This window comes from Rhinopithecus roxellana, chromosome 15 (genome assembly GCF_007565055.1).
Source record: "Rhinopithecus roxellana isolate Shanxi Qingling chromosome 15, ASM756505v1, whole genome shotgun sequence".
NCBI classification, from domain to species: domain Eukaryota; kingdom Metazoa; phylum Chordata; class Mammalia; order Primates; family Cercopithecidae; genus Rhinopithecus; species Rhinopithecus roxellana.
Window position 1 is genome coordinate 56376198 of NC_044563.1, and position 21182 is coordinate 56397379.

A 21182-nucleotide genomic window follows, 5' to 3' on the forward strand; every position below is an offset into this window, starting at 1 on the left:
TGCATGGTAGCTCATGCCTGTAATCTCAGCACTTTGGGAGGCCAAGGCAGGATTGCTTGAGCTCAGGAGTTCAAGACCTGCGAGAAAGAGAGAGACGTCATCTCCACTAAAAATAGTAATAAAAAAAAAAAAAATTGGCCAGGCCTGGTGGCACGTGCCTGTAATCCCAGCTACTTGGGAGGCTGAGGTGGGAGGATCACATGAGCCCAGAAGCTGGAGGCTGCAGGGAGCTATGATCGTGCCGTTGCACTCTAGCCTGAGTGACAGCGCAAGACCCTCTTTCAAAAAAAAGAGAAAGAATAACATTCTTGTTTGTTGAGTGTGATGAGGTATGTCCACAACTTACTCTCAAATAATTTAGAAAAAAAATTATTTATATTGTACTTGAAAATTTTTGAGATTGTTTCTAAAAAATGACTTAAAAATTGTGTAATGTTCATTGTAATCTATTTCATGTAAACGAAATGAAAATTATTTATTTTACTTTTATCCTAATATTTTGCTCATTAAAGCCTAGATTCGTTTAAGAACAGTAGGGGCCAGGTGTGGTGGCTCACGCCTGTAATTCCAGCACTTTGGTAGACCGAGGCAGGCGGATTGCCTGAGGTCGGGAGTTCGAGACCAGCCTGACCAACTTGGAGAAACCCCATCTCTACTAAAAATACAAAATTAGCCAGGCGTAGTAGCACGCGCCTGTAATCCCAGCTACTCGGGAGGCTGAGGCAGGAGAATCACTTGAACCCGTGAGGTGGTTTGTGGTGAGCCAAGATCGCACCATTGCACTCCAGCCTGGGCAACAAGAGCAAAACTGTCAAAAAAAAAAAAAAAAAAAAAAAAAAAGAGTAGGGCGTAGGGCAGACTTTATTCAAGAGGGGCTACCACAGTGGAGTTCTGTAGCAGGAGAGAGAGATCAGGCTCAACTCCCTAAAACTTAGATTTTAAAAAACAATAATTTATTGAGTGCTTGGATTGTGCCACGCATTGTTACAAGCAGTTTTTGTGTATCGGCACAACAGTGCTATGAGATTAGAAAGTGAAGGCAGTCATGTTACTTGCCCAAGGTCACATGTTCTGAGTATTGCGCTGGGATTCTAAAGCAGTGTAACTCCAGTGTTGTTAATCCTACATTTGATTGCCTCTAATGAAATAGTGTTACTGCATATATGTTCGATAAATGTATATAGTGAAGTCATACTTTTTTTGGAATATATTTTTATATCATATACATTGAATGAAAAAATATATTGTTCATGTTTAATTAGAAGAAAAATACTTTGACATATTAGTTTTCATCAAAAGTAAATATAAATCTCAAAAATCATTTGGTATTTCAGAGAAGAAACTTTTAAAGGTGCATGTTAGTGTGATTTAATGATACATAAAAAACATAGGAAATAAAATTGTGTGTATGTATGATTAAAAAAATTAGATGAAAATATATGAAACAAAACTCCCTAAACAGAAAGTGGTAAAAAATATTTTGAAAAAGAGTTTGCAAGGAAGGGAAACAAGAACATGAAAAAGAAGTTTGAAATATATATATGAAGCATGAGTTTGCTGTAAAAATGGTGCTAGAAGCAGGGGGTCGGGGAAGTCCCCACGTTTCTCCTCCTCGTGATCCCATTATAACTCATTAAATGGGAAAATATTCCACCCTCTCAGAAGTACTAGGGAAGAGTGGCTTCCAAACTTGCAGTCCACCCCATGGAAAGAAAAGTGAAATATGTGATTTGTGCGAAGACTAGAGGTTGTCATCCTCTGGTCCAACTTCTCTATCAGGTGGTGCAAATATATTAAAGTCACTGTATTAGTTTAAGACACAAACTGGGTGGCTTAAAACATAAATTTATTCTCGGCCGGGCGCGGTGGCTCAAGCCTGTAATCCCAGCACTTTGGGAGGCCGAGACGGGCGGATCATGAGGTCAGGAGATCGAGACCATCCTGGCTAACACGGTGAAACCCCGTCTCTACCAAAAAAAATACAAAAATCTAGCCGGGCGAGGTGGCGGGCGCCTGTAGTCCCAGCTACTCGGGAGGCTGAGGCAGGAGAATGGCGGGAACCCGGGAGGCGGAGCTTGCAGTGAGCTGAGATCCGGCCACTGCACTCCAGCCCTGGCGACAGAGCCAGACTCCGTCTCCAAAAAAAAAAAAAAAAAAAAAAAAAAAAAAAAAAAAAAAACATAAATTTATTCTCTCACAGTTCTGGAGTCCAGAAGTCCAAAATTGAGGGCTATGCTCTCTTAGAAGGCTCAAGGAGAGAATCCTTCTATGCCCCTTCCAGATTCTGGTGGCTCCAGGTGTTCCTTTGTCCCTTGCCTGTGCCTACACAACTCCAAACTCTGCCTTTTTTTTTTTTTTTTTTTTTTTTTTTTTTTTTTTTGAGACAGTATTGCTCCGTTGCCTAGGCTGGAGTGCAGTGGCACGATCTCTGCTCATTGCAACCTCCACCTCCCGGGTTCAAACAATTTTTTTTTTTGAGACGGACTTTTCCTCTTGTTGCCCAGGCTGGAGGGCAATGGTGCGATCTCGGCTCACCGCAACCTCCACCTTCCAGGTTCAAGCAATTCTCCTGCCTCAGCCTCCCGAGTAGCTGGGATTACAGGTATGCAACACCAGCCTGGCTGATTTTGTATTTTTTAGTAGAGACGGGGTTTCTCCATGTTGATCAGACTGGTCTTGAACTCCCGACCTCAGGTGATCTGCCCACCTCAGCCTCCCAAAGTGCTGGGATTACAGGTGTGAGCTGCTGTGCCCGGCTGGGTTCAAACAATTCTTGTGCCTCAGCCTCACAAGTAGCTGGGACTACAGTGTGCGCCACCACACCTGGCTAATTTTTGTATTTTTAGTAGAGATGGGGTTTTGCCATGTTGGCCAGGCTGGTCTCACCACATTGCCCAGGCTGGTCTCGAACTCCTGGGATCGAGCGAGTCTCCTGCCTTTGCCTCCCAAAGCATTGGGATTGTAGCCATGAGCCACTGCGCCTGGCCTGTTCTTCTAAGAACACCTATCATTGAATTGGGGTCCCATCTAGATATTCAGTATTACCTCATCTTTAACTTAATTTTTAAATTAATTTTTAAATCTTTAACTTAATTTTATCTGCAAAGGCCCTTTTTTCCAAATAAGACTACATTCACAGGTTCAAGGGATTAGGATGTGGACATATTGTGTGGGCCACTATTTAACCCACTATACCATTCTCATATGGCCTGCCTCTCTTTTCTCTCAAGCTACCCTGCCCAAACGATGGGGAAATTAAGATGTTAATCTTAATTTGTATTAATCTGGACTAAAGTGTCACCGACCACTAAGAAAATAACTAAAAAATATACAGAAACAAGATAATTAAAATAGTGTATTAGAAAACAGTTATCTAACACACAAGAAGGCAGGAATGGAAAGAGAGAGGAATAAAAAAAAATAAGACACAGAAAACAAATAGCAAAATGACAGACGTAAATTCCACCTTACAATTACATTAAATGTAAAGAGACTTAAACAATCATATGGCAAAGAGTAGAAATGTGGATATAAAAAACATCCAACACTATTATGTCTGACACACTTTATATTCAAAGACACAAATAAGTTGAAAGGGAAAGGAGAGAAAAGACATTCCATGCAAACAGGAACAAAAGAGAGTTGGGGTGGCTGTAACAATACAGTTATACACAGTAAACTTTGAGACAGAAACTGTTACTACAAAGAGCAGCATTTTATAATAATAAGGGGTGGATTCATCAGGAAGACATAATATAAACATGTTATAAACATGCATGCAGCTAATGGCAGAGTCCCAAAATACATGAAGAACTGACAGAACTGGAGGGAGACATAAATCAGTAACAACAGCTGCAGAATTCAATACCCTGCTCGGAATAATGGATAGAACAACTATGCAGAAGACCAACAAAGAAACAGGAGATTTGAACAATGGGATAAACCAATTTGACCTAATAGATATCTTTATCTGTGAAACACCCTAGCTTCTAGCCTGGGTAGGAGCTGGAGAGATGTAGAAAATGTGGAAAGCAAGCCTAAGCCACTGTGTGGCCTATGCCTGAGAGCCATCTTCAGTGCCCCCTTGTGGCTATATCTGGGAACCACAGGCAGAATCATGGAACTGACCATCTTCAGTCTCAAAGGGCAGCCCTCACCACTACACCCAAGGGCAGAAGGTCTTCGGGGGAAAGGAGGTTCCAGTTCCTTCTCCCGAGATAACAACTCCCATCCCAAGGCAATGTTCACAGAACCTACTGGAGTCCCCCCGCCGGCCTCATGCACAGCTTAAGACCAGGGTGGTCTCAGCTCTGGTCAGGCCACTGAGGGCATCCCTCTGGGATCTGGGACCCAGTTATTGTCCCTGTTCTCCTTAGGCAGATGGCGGAGTTCCCCAGTGCACAGGTGCTCACCCTTCACCAAAAGCAGTGCTTGAGGATAACAGCCTACCTTGGTGGAGTAGCCTCAGTTAAGGCCAGGGCTTGACTTGAAGCCAGAGACTGAGGTTGCAGTTCAGCCTTGGGTCAGCCTCAGGCTGGGGCTGGGGTGATGCTGAGACCCTCATCAGAAAAAAGGCCTTTTCCCCATCCGAAAGGAAATGGCTGTCCTCTGACCTGAGCTCTCTAGCCTGAGGCCTGCCTGGCACTAGAAGCCAGCCTCTGTTGTCCCCTCCCAGCACTCCTCTCACTGCTCTGCCCTCCTGCCCACATAGAAACTCTGGAGACACCAGCTCTCCACCCTTCCAAGCCAAGCCCCACTGCTCTCTGTCTCCTCCATCTTTCAAACCAGCAATGTTTTTCCAATCAGACCTCCCTATCCTTCCCCTGCTGCTCTGCTGTTCACCGCCTTCCTTTCCTGGTGACTCCCAGCCGCCCTTCAAGGCCCAGCTCAGGCGTTCTTTCCTCATGAGGCACCCCTGGGCAGGTTGGGACTTCTGGCACAGCTCTGACTACCCTGTGTATCCTCAGCTGTTCTCAGTGTTTGTCTCTGCTCCCAAGTAGCTCTCTCTGTTTCCAGCACAGAGGAGTTAGACCTGAGGGGGATGAACAGCAAGGACAGGCAGGACAGTTCTGGCAGTAAGGAAGTTAGAACGAGGTCCTTTGGTCTCGGCTAGGAAGAGTTCCCAGGTGTTTAGTACTCACTGAACAGAAAGGAATTAGAAAAGAGGTGGCATCTTGAAATCACTAGGGTGAAAGGACGCCAGGCCTCTGCCTTTTTGGCAGGGAACACAGCTTGAGTGACCCATAAGGAGCCTTCCAGCTCAGCCACTGAAGGGCCCTCCAGCTGGACAGGAGCCCTTTACCACATGTGGTAGGCACCATGTGAAGTGGCTCCCAATGACCCCTGCCCCCTGGCATCCATTCCCTGGTGTAATCCCCTCCCCTCCAGTGGGAGCTGGACCTAGCAATGTTCATTTAACGAACAGAATATGGCAAAGGTGACAGGATATCACTTCCCAGGTTAGGTTATAAGGGCCTGGGACTTCTGTCTTGCTCACACACTTCACTTCACTCACTGGCTCATCTTGCTAAGTCAGCTGTTGTGCCATGAGCTACCCCACGGAAAGGCCCATGTGGCAAGGAACTGAGAGTGGCCTCTGTCAACAGCCAGTGAGGAAGTCAATCCTGCAAACAACTGCAGGAAAGGGCTTGGGAGTGGATCCTTCCTCAGCCTGGCTCCAAGACGACTGCAGCCCTGTGACAAACCCTGAGTGGAGGACCAAGCCAAGCCTCAAATCGTGACTTGGAACTGGGAGACAACAGATACTGTTGGAAACCATTGAGCTCTGAAGTAGTTTGTTACACAGTGATAGGTAACTAACACACCACAGCAGGGTCATGTGGGCCAAAGGTGCAAGAGGCTAGAGGGCTCAGAGGGCAGCCAGCTGGGGCCCCAGTCTCCCCCAGGTGTCAGCAGCAGATGCAGATGCAGCCCCAGCAATAACTCATAGAGGATTCTCACTTTCATTTATTTTCTAGGCATATACAAAAGTCTGACATGGTGCTATGATCTCATCAAGAGATAACAGAACACACAGGAGAGGGTTGGGTTTCCTCCCTGGCCCAACCCCCTCAGGAAGGCACAGAAAAGTGAGGCTTGGGTTCGGGGGCCACCTGCTTTGGAACTAATCTGCTGCTCAGAAGGCCAGGCCCCTTCCGAAGAGGGACCTCTTCCTCACATCCAGAATCTGTGACGTGGGGAAGGTAAACTGAGGCCACCAGTAAGTATGTGCTCCAGGCCAAGGCTGAGTCTGTGCTGTATCCATGTCATCAGCCACCCAAGAAAAACCAGTTACTCCACCCAGCTCATGGTGGCGGCATCCTCCCTGCAATGGTGCATGGGGGGCAGTCCTTTCCCCTGCACGGTGTCATTGCCACCCCCATCCTTGTCCCGGAGGCCAGTCCAGGCTCTGATGTGAGTGACTGGGGGTGAGGAGTGGGTGACAGAAGGGAGATCAAACAGGAGCATTCCAGATGCCTACTACTGTCCTCACACAACAGGTCAACCATGCTCTCCAACTCCTCCCCTTGGCAGAGAAACTGGTCCTGCAGTTTCAGGACTAGACAAGTGTGGGGTAGTGGCAATAGAGGGGCTTGTATGAGAAGTGGCTTTTGCCTCTCATCCCTAGGGGCAAAAAGTGAATCATCTAACTGGCCCAGTCACTAATGGTGATCCTTCTTCCCCAGGCCAAGACTGAGTCTCCTCTGTCACTTCAGGAAGGGAAGAATAGAGGTTAGCTGAGCCACCCAGATTAGGCCCAGATTTAGCCACCACCTAGAACAGGGCAAACTGGAAGTGAAAGAGCTTGAATTACTGACTTTTTCCTTCTTAAAAAAGACCTAACATTGTAATGGTTTAGCAAAATTATTATAATTTCTTTTAAATAACCCACAGACACCCATGACGCTTCCAAATTTACAGAGCAAAAAAGCGATTTGCAGCTGGTTCCTCCAGGGAGTTGGCCCCGAAGGCTGGCTCAGTTCACCTCCAGGACCTCAGTCTCCAGGAGGCCGAACTTGGTCTTGTGCTTGTCGAAGAGCTTCACCAGGGCCTCCATGTACATGGTGTGGTACAGGTCGATATCTTGCTGGGTTGGGTGCTCCAGCTTGGGGATGGTGATGGGCTCTCCCACTGCAGGGACAAGACAGAGGCTTCTGGTTAGTCAACACCCTTCCCCTGGGCATCTATCATGATGCTGAAGGCAGTGATGTGGGGCTGTGGGCCTGCCATGTGGCAGGAACTGTGCCAAATGCTTTATGTGCTGCATCTCTGGTTGTCCCCTATTACAGATTAAAAGACTGAGGCCCAGGAGCATGTGAAGGGACCCACCCGAGGCCACACAGGTGCTAAGCTGCAGACTGGTTGAACCCACTGCATTCTGCTAGGAGGGTCTATGACAGTCAGGGGATCAAGTAAACATCTTTGCTTTTGCTCTGCTCTGGGCAAGCCATTCCTGCCTCTCTGAGTCTCAGTTTCCTCCTCTGTCACATGTGGATTCTTCCTCACAGGGCTTTTCTGAGGATTCTGCGAGGAATGTGACATGCTTTAAAAAGTGTAGGCCAGGCATGGTGGCTCACGCCTGTAATCCCAGCACTGTGGGAGGCAAAGACCCGCAGATTGCTTGAGCTCATGAGTTCAAGACCAGCCTGGGCAACATGGTGAAAATTGTCTCTACATAAAAAAAATACAAAAACTTAGCTGGGCGTGGTGGTGCACGCCTGCAGTCCCAGCTACTCAGGAGGCTGAGGTGGGAGGATCGCTTGAGACTGGGAGGCAGAGGTTACAGTGAGCCGAGATCGCGCCACTGCACTCCAGCCTGGATGACAGAATGAAACCCTGTCTCAAAAATAAAAAATAAAAAATAAAAAGTGTGGTTAAGGGCAGGAGAGGAGGGAGAAGACCAGCATTTATGATCTGTGTGTTGCTTCATTTTCTTATCCTGCTGCATCTCCATACCCAATCCATTCCTATGTCCTGTCAATGCTATTTCTGAAATTTTTCCCAAATCATGCACATCTCTTCCATCTCCACTGCTACTCCCTTGGTCCAAGCCACTGACTACCAAAACAGCCTCTGGGCTGGTCTTGTGGCTTCCATTTTTCTAACCCATCTTCCATCCAGCGGCTCCAAGGATCATTTTAAAATGCAAATCTAAACTTCCCCTCCCAAACACTCTCTGGTAGCTCTCCATTCTCAAGGTGAAGAGCAAATTCCTTCACATTGCACACAGGACCCAGCCCCTCCCCAGCCACACCTGTGCATGGAAATGTTCCTGCTGCCTCCCTGTCGCTTTGTCTCTATCTAAAAGTACAAGGCAGGACAAATGGCCTAGGAACGCAAAGGATCTTTATGAGCTTTGGCCCCTCAAGTCCACTGCCAAGGGCCCATGTGCTCCTGGGGGATCCATTAACACGCACACACACACCTACTACAGGTAATTCTTTAGAATCCTCTAAACAATCCCAAAAACACCCAAAACAACACAGACGAGGGCCAAGTGCAACCAGTGTTTTCCACTCTTCTTACAGGTCTATGCTGCAGTCATATTAAGGTTTTTCTTTCTGTTCTTCAAAAAAACTACACAATCTTGTTTCTGAACTTCACTTAGGCTATTGTTTCTGATAACAATTCTCTTCCTCCTCTATTTTGCTAGATAATTCCTATCAGTTAGCAGTGCAAGAGTTACCTCCTCCCTGGGGTCTGCTAGGACTCCCTAGAGCACCTGCCCATCCTCATCACATTCCCCCACCAGTCCTTGCTGTAATAGTCTTCCCTGATAGACTAGTGGGTGCTGCAAACCCAGAGACTGCAGGTTTTCTTTCCTCGCCCATCACAGAGCTTGGTTCATCATATAGGCTCAATTCCCTGACCCCTACTACTACCCCCTCTGACCAAGTCCATCAGCACCCAACACTTCAAAGTCCTCATGGCTAAGGGCATGGCCATGAGAGCCAGGTGGCCTGCACTGGAATCCCGTGTCTACTGCTGACTAGCTGTGTGGCACCCTGTGTTCAGGACAGCCCTTGGCCAGCAGGCTAGGGGCTTACCAACAGTGGTGATGGGCTTGGAGTAGGGCACCAGCCCCCAGGTGTCGGAGGAGAAGAGGCCTCGGCCATGGAAGATGCACGGGGCGAAACCAATGTATTTCTGGAACTTCTTCTGGACCCATCGGCCCCAGGAGCCCTCCTCGAAGATCACCTGCTTATACACTTCATTCTCTCCAAAGGAGTACATGGGAACCAGGTCGGCTCTGGAAGGGAAAGGCCAGGGTATGTCATACCCTAATTACTGGCTTCAGTTTCTGTCAGCCTAGAGGCCCTGGACACTGGCCAAGTGTCCCCCTCCAACTGGGTATACCAGAATCACCTGGGGTGTCCCAAGTTCACATGACCCCTCTCTACCAGGTCTGATGGGCCTTCTGCCCCACTGCTAGTGACTGGGGAGCATACAGAGCTCTGGGTCCTCTAGGCAAAGGGAAGGCTGAGCATCCCACTCTGGAATGCCTGTTTTCCACCTCTTCCTGCAGGGCCTGCCTCTGCCAGGAAGTTCTCCCTGTCCCCCAGCCAACCCAGGTCTCTCTCAGCCCTGGACTCACCATTGTGTCAGTCTCAGCACACTGTGTTGTCACTGTCTGTCCCTCCACCCTCCCCCACCCTTGGTGCTCCCTGAAGGCAAGGACTGGGTCCAATTTGAATGTGTCCCCAGGGGCTGGCCCAGGGCTGAGCCTGCAGGGCAGCCTCTTCTTCCAAAGCCTGAGGTAAGGTCCCCAGGGGACAGAGAAAAGAGCTGCTATCCCCCAGTCACATTCCATGCCACCCTCCTTCCTGACCTCCTCCTGGTCTCCCAGCAAAATGATATATTCTGGCCCCAGGTGGTCCAGTCCGGCATATAAGCCTGGACTCTTGGCCCACCTGCAAGGGCCCACAAGCAACAGGTTGCATCTGTGCCCACCCAGACACACATGGGCAAACTTGGCCCATACTGTGCAGCCTGGGCTCCAACATCATCCCCTCCCCAACAGAATGACTGACTCCCTTCCATGCCTTCCTGGGGTCTGGGTCCTGTCTTCAGGGGCCAAGGAGTCTGCTGCCCTGTGCTGAGGGACACTGGAGGGTGCGTGTGTGTGTGTGTGTGTGTGGAGGCACTCACCCATGGCGCAGGGCCAGTTTCACAAAGCCCTTGCGGTTCCGCAGGGTGACTGCATTCTTGCCAGGCATGGAGCTCAGAGACTCAGCCGCACCCCCCACCACGATGATGATAGCATTGCCACTCCCATTCTTTGAAAGCAAATAGTCTATGGTGTCCCGGTTGACAGGGCAGATACCTGGGGGGATGGAAGGACGCACAGTCAGGGTTGCCCATGGATCCACTCCCCATCCCCAGCACATAGTCACGTGTAAAACACAAAGAACCCTGGACTTGGCCCCAGACCTAGCCCAGTCCCTTTGGAGTTGTCTGGTTCTGTGTAAGCTATTCATTTTTCTGAGCCTCAGTTTCCTCATCTGTAAAATGCAGCTAATGATACAAGGTTGTTTTGAGAACTCATGCATTTGGCAAACATTCCCTGGGCCCTAATCCTGCCAAGTCAGTGCAAGGTGTTGGGGATCCCAATGCATCAGTCTGGTGGGAGGTCCCAGGTGGGTGGACAATTACAGTGCCATGGACAACAATCAGATTGTATAGAGGGCAATACAAGGGCTGGTGGTCCCCAGAAAAGGGGGTCAAAAAAGGCTTCCTAGGGAAGTTGTTATCCGAGTTGAATTCTGAAGACCATATGGACAGCTCTCCTCCTCAGCCCTGACCCACCATGTCTGCAGCAGGTTGCATCTCCCAATGCAGGCCCAGCACCAAGGAATGGTGTGTTGGCTCCCTGTGTCACCCTGCTCAATGGAGAGGCTCAGGCCTTGACAACAGTGCCCAGCAGGAGCAAGCAGGGGGTGGATTCTCACCTCCAGACATCAGGTACTCCCTCAACACAGGCAATCGGAAGTTGCCCGCCAGTGTAGCCAGGTAAGGCCGTATGCCTGGGAACTTCTTGCTCACTTCTGTGGCCTCTGTGCTGAAGTTGCAGAAGGCACCCAGGCCCATGATGCCATGGGGGTGGTATCCAAAGATATAGTTCCTGGTGGTCAGCAGGTTGTGTGTCTTCACCAGCTGCAAGAATGACCTTGGGTCAGAGGAAACTGGCTGGGAGAGGGATCCCAGGGCATACCCAGAGGGTAGGGAGGGACTGGATGTGTCATTTCCCCCGGGCCTCCGTGGGCCTGAGGGCTGCTGCAATGACTCTCCACACCTGACCTCAGACTCTCATCCCCAGGGTCACAGTGCTGGTGTTGGGCAGTCACCATTTGCGCTATGGGTCTCTGGGAAGGGGTGGGCAATGTTTGCCCTTGTTCCTCTCAGTCCCCAGCCAAGCACACAGCAGTTCTTCTTTGCACTCTGCCAGCCTCCGGCCTTCCCTCCCTCTGGGCCCATCCTCTTCACCACAGCCAGAGTGATTATTCTAAAACTCAAATCCAACCCTTGTCACTCTCAGACTGGAGAGGGTGTCTGGCTTCATACGAGTAAGGTCCAAGTTCCTGAGTTTGGCAACCAGGGCCTTGGCTGCAAGCTCTGCCCCCACTGTCAGTCTCTCCAAACTGTGAGCTCCTTGGAGGTAGGGTTTACTTGGCCCTGTGCTCTGTGGGCTCCTCCACAGTTCACAGAATGAGATGGGCAGCCCACCTCCTACTCCCCTGGCCTGGAAAAGGGACACTGGCTGGCTCAAATGGAAACTTTCCCACAGTCAGCTGGGCTCACCTCAGGTTCTGAGGCAAGAAGGACAAGCGACAGCCCTGTGCCAGCCAGCCCAGGGTAGAGGTCAGTTGTAAGGCTGTAGCAGCTGAGAACCTGACCTGTGGTACTAAGGACACTGGGCTGCTCCAAACGATGACTGGCTTCCTCAGGGCCCACCCGCTGCCCTGGGGCTGGTACTTGGAGGGGTGGGTGATGCAGTGTCCCTAAACCCTAAGCCATGAGAGGCAGAGCCTGTGACACCTACCCTGCGTTACAAGGAACATGATGGGGGTGGAGGAGGCTGAGAAAGACAATGAGTAAGGGTATTCTGCTCATAAAAACATTACTTTTATTCTGATTAGAAAAATAATAGGGCCAGGCATGGTGGCTCATGCCTGTTACCCCAATACTTTGGGAGGCCAAGGTGGGAGGACTGCTTCAGCTCAGGAGTTTGAGACCAGCCTGGGCAACATGGTGAAACCCTCATCTCTACAAAAATACAGAAATTAACTGGGCATGGTGGCACACACCTGTGGTCCCAGCTACTCAGGAGGCTGAGGTGGAAAGATGGCTTGAGCCCAGGAGGCAGAGGCTGCAGTAAACCAAGATTGCGCCACTGCAGTCAAGCCTGAGTGACAGAGTAAGACGAAAGGAAAGAAGGAAAGGAAAGGAAAGGAAGAAAGGAAGGAGGAAAGGAAAGGAAAGGAAAGGAAAAAGGAAAGGAAAAAGGAAAGGAAAAAGGAAAGGAAAAAGGAAAGGAAAGGAAAGGAAAGGAAAGGAAAGGAAAGGAAAGGAAAGGAAAGGAAAGGAAAGGAAAGGAAAGGACAGGGAAAGAAAGGAGAGGGAAAGAAAGGAGAGGGAAAGAAAAGACACTCCTAAAGAAATTTACAAATATAGGAAAGCAAAAAGAAAATTTAAACAATTCATATTTCCATGCAGATAAAACAATCTGACTCATTGAGTCCTTTTTCTACTCAAAAATATACATGCTCTTTTTCAAAATCCACAAAATTGAGGTTATATGGGTTGATATCATTTTTATATCATTTTCTACCAAACATACAGCTATCTGTCCTTATCAAAATCCCTCAGTTCCATGTCTTCTCGTGGCTGCATTCGTATTCTTCAGCACAGCTCTCCTACATGTAACAGCACCGACTCAAACCCTGATTGATGGACATTTTAAAAACTTCCAAAATTTCCCTCTTAGAAGTAATGCTTCAATAAATACACGATCTTTGTCCACATATCTGATTGTTTTTGTGAAACAAACTTCTAGAAATACAATTCCTGGATAACAGGGAATGAACACGTTGGTCTTTTTGGCTGCCCTGCCTCAAGAGAGGTGATATCAATGACACTCCCACCTGAGTGCTGCAAAGTGCCCCTTCCCTGCACTGGTGCCACCTGGAAGCAGAGTCACTGGCCACCAGCAGAACGTCAAGAGCCCAGGTTTTCTGTGACTCTAGATTTGCGAGCCTCCTGGCAGAGTTGAAGGACCTTGTGTGCAGCTCTGGGGGAGAGGGTGCTGGTGGCTGACCTTGGAAAATTGAAATCCCAATCTTCAGGTGACAGAGGGGATGGAAAAGGGTGGCTGGCACCATTCTCAGCTCTGACGCTGCCAGTCTATGCAAATGTGAGCAAGACTCCCTCACTCTCATCCCCACTGCTTGGGGCACCGATGCTCTTTCTCCCGTTTTGCCCTTGGCAAACAGATTCAAGTTGCTCAAAAACCCAAGCAACTCTCAGCTACTCCCCAAATAAATGGGAAACAGCAGCAGTCTAATCCATGGCTAGTGGGGCTCGGGACAGCGAGCAGATCTCAAAATCTCGTTTACATGAGCTCTGTAAGATTGCTGTTCCAATGCTTCGCCTCCTAACAAGCAGGTCTGCCTACCAAATTAGCTCTCAGTGAAGCTGGAGTTAAAAAGCTCCTTGTGCTAGTTTTGATGAAAAAGGCAGGCAGGCATTGAGGGAAGAGCTGGGGCAGCCAATACCGGGCGGGAAACTTGGAAACGTGCTCCTGAGCTGATGGCCAGGCCTGGGATAGTTACCCCAGCAGGTGACCATCACGCCATGCGGCATCTTTTTGTCCCCTTCCTATGGCTACCCCCACCTTCCCATTGGGCCTTGATAACCAGGAACACACAGCACAGCATGGGCTGGCAGAGCCCTGAAAGGTCTAAGCCATTCCTTGGATGACAGGAGGGAAGCTGAGGCCTAGAGAAGGGAGCTGCACTTCCCCTGTGGAGGTCAGAGCAAATTATCCTGCACGTCTGCAGCAGGCCAGTCACTGCACTTTTCCCTGGGCTGCTGGATGAAGATGTGTCACCCAGTAGGCCCCAGGTGGCTCTTTAAATCATTTCCTCCCTCCTCAAGGCTCTGATGGGACATTTGGTTGAATGAGGTGCTTTGGGACACAGTGCAAGTCGATGCCCTTGCTGTAGGACCCAGAAGTAGGCATCTGACCAGCTCTGATCTATTTTCATGTCACACTCCCCTCCCGCAGGGCTGCAGAGAATGTCTGTTCTGGAGGGAGGGGAAGGATACCGCCAATGAAGGCTCTGTTGACACGCCTGCTCTTGTGTCCTCTTGCTGCCTGTTTCCAGTGGCAAAGTCCTAGCCCAACACGATGCCCAGGCCAAGCCTGCTGGCTAATGTCAGTCTGGGACACATTCCTATCAAGTCACTCTTTATACCCTGCCTCCCACAAGAGGAGAGGTGCTCAGATAGGCTTGTCCTGCCACAGCAGTGCATAGAGGAAAAAATTCAGACCCACAGAAGAGCAAAGGCTTGCTTAAGTTTACACAGCACAGCACGGTGATGGTGAAAGTAACACAGGAGTAAGACCATAGTCCTCAAAGCAGACAGCCCTGGTTCCTATACTAGTCCTGCTACTACTTAAGCTTTGTGACCTTGGGATAGTCCCTCGTCTCTGTGCCTCAGTAAGCCTATCAGTGAAATGAGACAGATAGACAGGTAGATTCTAAGCTTAGAGAGAGTCTTTCCTAGTCTCCTCTCCAAGGATTCTGCCTACACCTTGGGGAGAGGTGACCTGGGGCACTGTCTGCTCCTCTTCCAGGTGGCTGGTGGTCTCGGTGGCTGTTGCTAATACATGAACCCCACCTGTGCCAACAGAAGGCATACATTCTGGGCCAGATGAGCTGTTCTGCTGGCAAAGACCAGAGTCCCACCAGGAAGGGAGTAGGTGGGTGGGTGGGTACAATGGCCGATCTTCATTACATGATCACTGGCAAGAGGCCAGGAAAGGGGGTAGGACAGGAGGGTCACACACACCCCTACAGAGTATCAGGCATGCTGTCAGATCACCATGGCTAAATCCTGACTGCACAGAAGGGGAGACTGAGGCCCTGAGGGACAGAGGCAGGGCCCAGCCTAAGCCCCAGGTTGAGGCTCAACACCCCAGCCTGCCTCGGGCCCAGTTTGGGTTTTGTCCTAGTGCCCCAGGGAGCCCTCACAGGGCCAGGTTGCATGTGCCCTATGGCTCCAACTCCCAATTGACTTCTTGGAACAGAGATGTGAGAAGGACACAGGGGTTTGTTTTGGTTCTTTTGGAAGGGTGGAGATAGCAAAGGACACCTGCCTGTCCCAGGTCTGACCAACGGTCATCAGGTCATCCTGTTCTAAGTGGATGGGGCTACTGGCCTCTCGGAGGCTTCTAGAGGACCAGGCCACAGTGGCAACAGAGAACACTGAAGCCTGGCCCCTGAAGTGAGAGAGAAAGCAGAGAGAACAGTCTATCATCACTCACACCCAACCAGAACTGATCACTTTTCATTTTTTTCATCATACAGCTTTTTTTCACTTTTCATCATACAGCTCCATTTTGCAGATGAGGCTCAGCAGGCTTGAGAAAGTCTGCCCACGGCCCCATGGCAGAAAGAGACAAAGTCTATCAGGATGCATTAGACAGTGAGCCCACCCCAAGGGCAAGGCTGACTTGTGTCCCCATGCCCAGCAGAACCCTGTACTGGACAGGGAGCAATGGTGGCAGGTCAACGAATGGAGTGACAGGGCAGGAACTTAAACCGAGACCTCCAGCAGCAAAGGGGGAGAGGGAGACCCAGGAAGCTGGAATCAGTCCAATGGGGAAATCCAGGGATTGAATCTCTCCAGAGAAACAGGCAGTAGGAAATCAGTGGAAAAGAACCTGGGTCCCGAATTCAGTAAGCCTGGATGGTGGTTGCAAGGTTGCCATCATACTAGACTATGCAGCCTGGACAAGTCCTGCCCATCTCTGAGGCTCAGTTTCTTTACCTCCAAAATGAGACAGTTGGGTCCTATGATCCAACTTTCTCCCAACAAAAGCAGCTTCAAATTTTCTGCAGTCAGAGAGATGCAGTTCAATTAAGCCTGGATGGTGGTTGCAATGTTGCCATCATACTAGACTATGCAGCCTGGACAAGTCCTGCCCATCTCAGAGGCTCAGTTTCTTTACCTCCAAAATGAGAGGGTTGGGTCCTATGATCTAACTTTTTCCCAACAAAAGCAGCTTCAAATTTTCTGCAGTCAGAGAGATGGGGTCAGGAAAAGGAGAAGGAACCCTGACCCTGAGGAACAGTAAGGTCCCGGGAAGACTGGGCTTAGGCTAAGGATGAGCAGAAGGAGCTGGCCCTGCCACCCCCAAAATACTGAATGCAGAGAAGGATGCAGGGTTACCCAGCCACTGCCCCCAGGCAGCACACCAGGATCTCAGTCACTGACTCACAACAGCAAATATACACCACCCTGCACCCCGCACAGAACACTTTCACATTCACACACTGCCTCCACTCTTCAGCACCCCTACCTTCTGGGGGGGACTCAGCAACTAGGGTGTGCTGGGGCTGGGGTGTTGAGTGAGCTAGCCAGACAGGTCTTTCCCCTGTGGGGAAAACCTTCAGGATCCTGCCAGAGTTACCCTCAATTCACCAGCATCGCCCAATCACCCACATGCATCAGGGCCAGATGACTGTGCCTCACCAGGCCAGCTTGCAGACCAGACAGGGGGACCAGACAGAGCTGAGACTGAAAGCCAAACTGAGCCACATTTCCCTGTCAGGACCTCAGGGCTGGCCCAAAGAAGATGGATACTCAGAAGAGCAGTGAGGTCCCCAGCACAGCTAGATACAGTAGGAAGGAAACCCAGAGACCAACTTGGTCTAAACTTGCTTCCCTGTAGGTGGGTTAAGGCCCGAGTTCAGATTTCCCACCCATTCCCACCCTCCCAAGACAACACTCACAGCACTTTACCTGGATGGGAAAGTAGTCTCGAAAGTAGCGCCACACAGCCCAGTTTCGGACCCACTGTGACCTCCTGCCACCTTCCAGGGAATAAAATACAGAGTTGGTGGGGGTGGGGGTACATTTGGGCAAGGCAGACAGGACAGGGCTGGTGTGAAATCCAAGCAGGTGACCATCACCCCATGGAGCATCTTTGCCCCCTTCCCATCGGGCCCCTTTCCACATTTATTCCCTCATGTTATGCAAACCCTCGACTGAGTGTGAACTCTTGTGAGGACCAGAACAGTGCCCTTTGAGGGGCTTTTAACCTCCCCCTAAAAGGACTAGTCCAGTGCTTTTCACAAAGTGGGTGTTAAAAGAGACAGCACTCAGGATGAGGCCCTTCAGCTTGTGCGGGGGGGAGAGCATACCTAGAATGAGGGGTGGGGCAAGGGAGGCCTTGCACTTACCTTTCTTGGGTGTGTTCCAGTCAAACACCAGCCAAGTGAAGTACAGCACAGCGATGAGCCAGCAATCAGTGCAGAATATGTACATGAGGATGGCACTGCAGGCCACTCCTGGGGAGACAGATGGTCACAGGTCATGTCCTACTGGGCTTCATCTCCCCTCAGGGCCATGGTGGATGGAATGAGTGTTTACTGTGGTACTAAGCTAGGCACACCCAGGGCCATGGGCATGGGGCCCACAAACCCTGAGAAATAGCTACAGGCATGCTCAGCCCAGGGAGGAGCAGATTCCTGGGACAAGAGGAGCCTCATCTCCCAGATTCTGATGGACTGTCCTGGCATCGAGGGGCCCATGGGCTCCATGTTATCGGTGCAGGAGCACCAAAGGAGATAGGCTTCAGCTTCTTGTGAAGCTGTTCTTACTGTCCCCTCCTTGTGTGTGCCCCCATGCCAGCACCCAGCCCAGACACTGTAGATGAGGGAAGGGAACACCTACCCAGTGCCTCTGCGTCTCAAGACTTGGGCTGAGCCACTGTCTCAAGTGTGAGGCAGGGTGACTTTGCCCCATTTTAGAGATAAAAACACTGAGGTTCAAGGGGGAGATAACTTGCCCAAGGTCACCCAGTAGGACAGTGGCAGAGCCAGGATTCAAACACAGGTCTGACTCTACAGTCCATTCTCTGCATTAGGCTTTAGAAATTCACCAAAGTCCCAGACCATCACTAGAGGGACCAGAGAGGGGATGCTTGCCCAGGAGGAAGGCTGGCTCCCTTCCAACATAACGGCAGTCCAGGAAGTCCCAGGCCAAAGCGCAGAGCCCATCATTCTCCCTGTCTTCAAAAACCTCAGCAGCCAGGCATAGTGGCTCACACCTGTAATCCCAGCACTTTGGGAGGCTGAGGTGGTGGATTGCTTGAGCTCAGAAGTTCAAGACCAGCCTGGGCAACATAGCGAGACCCCTTCTCTACAAAAAAAATTTTTTAAATTAGCTGGGCAAGGTGGCATGTGCCTGTAGTCCCAGCTACTCAGGAGGCTGGGATGGGAAGACTCCTTAAGCCAGGAGTTTGAAGCTGTGATGAGCCATGATTGTGTCACTACACTGCAACCTGGGCGACAGAGGGAATGTCTGTCTCAAAAGTATTTAAAAAAAACCCTAACAGCACATTTGGAAGACTTGCCTGGAGGCTAGCTTCCATTGGTCACCATGTTCTGGGCCTGTAGGCCATAAAAGAGACTAACCTAGCCTGGCACAGAAAGGAAGGAGAGCTTGTGCCATGCCTGCTTTATTTCATGGCTTGCCGCTAGCTGACCTCAGCAGGGCTTCTCTCTTTCCATTTTTTACCCAACCTTTAAGGCCTATCTCAGACCTCAGCTCTTCAAGAAGTGTTCCCCAATATCATACTATCTACATATCATCTCTTGCCTGTAAATTCCCCACACTTGGCGGGGCGGCATCTTCTTTGGTGCCTGGTATTCGGCACAAGGGCAAGGGCAGCAGGTACTCATGTTTGGTGGGAGAAGCATGGCCTCCTTCTAGGACTTTTTCCACTACCCAAGAAGGGAGGCCAACCCTTGCTGTGTGTGCCCATCCCCTGGTGGTCCCAGGTGCTGTGGGTTGCCTGGCTCTGGATGTCATGCTCTCTTCTCACCAGACTGAGCCTCCTCTGGTTTCCCATGGGAGAAGATAAGGCTGGATGTAGACTCTCCATGAGCCTATGGGGAGGGAAATGGTAGCCCCTTGTTGCCCCCCAGTCTAGCCCTGTTCTAGACTCCTGAGCCAGCCTCTCCCCAGGGTAGCTAAAAACAGGGTACAACTCTCTTGTTGCGAGGGGCAGTGAACACGGAGTGACGAGATGTCCAATTTGTCAGGACCAGCTTAGGAGTATGACACCGCAGAAGGGAAGACAAGTTTCTAGGGAAGCATGTACAGCCTACAAGAGCCTGTTAAAAGCAAACTGTGAAAAGCTTATGGTACCTTGGTGAATAGCTATGTCTAAAAGCTGCCTACAAAGTCATACTTATTGTTCAGCAGTCTGCCTGATTCCCTTTCTTAGGCCTGAAAAGGGATGACTCTAGCCCCCCAGACTCCATAGGCATCTAGGCTCCTCTAGTGGCATCCTCTAGGTGGATGCTCCAGGTGGGCCAGACAGGAACCATGAGGTTTAGGCTATGGTCTGAGCACCCTGGAAACCTAGCTTCCAGAAACCTCTAACTCTCTTGAGGTGTAATGGGACCAGAGTGGGCTGAGCTCCAGGCCCCACTGCTTAGAGGGCTGGTCTCTCTGGGAAGGTGGGTATCCCTACCAACTTGTCCTTACTCTGCTGCTGAGGCAGCCTGGATGGAGAAGAAGAGGCCTGATGGGGTATCCAGAGACTGAATTCTAGCCTGGCCTTTCTCAGCTGGGGGCTTCCTCCCCTCCCCTATGTGTCCACAACCCTCTCTGAAACCACTTACCATCCCTTTCGTCATCTGCCTCCCTCATTAGACTCCCTCTAGCAGACAGCTCTTTAGCCCCTGAGCTCCTTGGGAGCAGAAACCAGGTCAGATTAATCTCTCCAGCCCCAGAAACCAAACACAGGAAGAGCAAAAGGATGAACTAAATCCACCAAATGACCTTCCTTTCTCAGAGCCTAATCCTTGTCTTCTGAACAACAGGCTCTGGTTCCATGCTCTTAGGTCATGGGGCTGCAGTAAAAACCACTGTTGCTGAGCTCATGAGAAGCTTAGAAGGCCCTGCTTGCCCCACACATGGAAGGCTCAGGACTGCTTTCACACATCACCCACTTCCTGCACATCATGGTGCCTGCAAAGACACTTGTGATACAAAATTCTGGAGCCCCGCGGCCTGTGGTGCAGGGCAGTCTGTGGATGCTCAATGGCAGGGAAGGCAGCAGTGTGTCCTGGTGAAGAGCATGGACTCTGGGACCAAACAGGCCTAGAGCCTTGGTCCTGCCACTTGCTGGCCAAGCCCCATTCCTAAGTCTTAATTTCCTTACCGGGTATTGGGAAAATTAAATATGATGTTTGAACTTACTTAGCCTGACACACAATATCCATGGACTTGGATGGGGAAATAAACGACATCTAAATTTTCACTTATCTCTCATGGAAATTTGGCATTTCCTTCACTTACCAATGTAATAAATCACAGAATTATTGCACATAACTTTGTAGCAGTTGCAGATATCTTAAAAAAATCATTTCTTCTCATCACTACTTAAGAACTATAGTAATTATTACACTTGCTACTAGATCGTTTTATTTACAGTAATAAAAAGGCACCTGTTACTACATGTCTAATCAACTTTTTTAATGTGTAGATATTTATATTTTATTATCAGTAGTTTCCTTTGAAATCCAATGCACCTTGTATTAAATACTCTAAAACACTGAGAAAGGTCATAGGCCTCATCAGAATGCCAGAGGGTTCCATGGCACAAGGTGGTGAAAAATCTCTGGTCCAGGGAGAGACCAACAGGGTCACCATGGTCTTTGCTTGCCAGGTGAGCTTCTGCCAGCAGGTTTGAGAGGCAGAGGGAGGGAGTGGCTGGGGCTGCTGAGGGCGGTAATTAGCAGTAGCTCAGGAGATCTGCCTGTCCAACCAGGCCAGGCTCCCACCTATGCGAGGCGAGGCCAGGCAAGGGTGTTGAGAAGATGCTGGGCCGGTTTCTGGGCTGTGGTTGGGTCTGATCAATTATTAACCTACAGCCTAGGGCC

The 21182-nt window shown here is 49.9% G+C and overlaps 1 protein-coding gene across 1 annotated transcript in view; it reads right to left on the minus strand.

Annotated features, from left to right (window-relative positions):
- Positions 1 to 5947: 5947 nt before the first annotated feature.
- DGAT2 (diacylglycerol O-acyltransferase 2) overlaps positions 5948 to 21182 on the minus strand; it is a 33008-nt gene continuing 17773 nt past the window's right edge. Inside the window, exons 3-8 of the mRNA XM_010366788.2 lie at positions 17469 to 17576; positions 17029 to 17099; positions 10950 to 11154; positions 10150 to 10324; positions 9048 to 9250; positions 5948 to 7131 (exon numbers count right to left, since the gene is read on the minus strand). Coding sequence (XP_010365090.1) covers positions 6977 to 7131; positions 9048 to 9250; positions 10150 to 10324; positions 10950 to 11154; positions 17029 to 17099; positions 17469 to 17576 — 917 coding nt within the window. The 3' untranslated portion in view covers positions 5948 to 6976. The remainder of the gene's footprint in view (positions 7132 to 9047; positions 9251 to 10149; positions 10325 to 10949; positions 11155 to 17028; positions 17100 to 17468; positions 17577 to 21182) is intronic.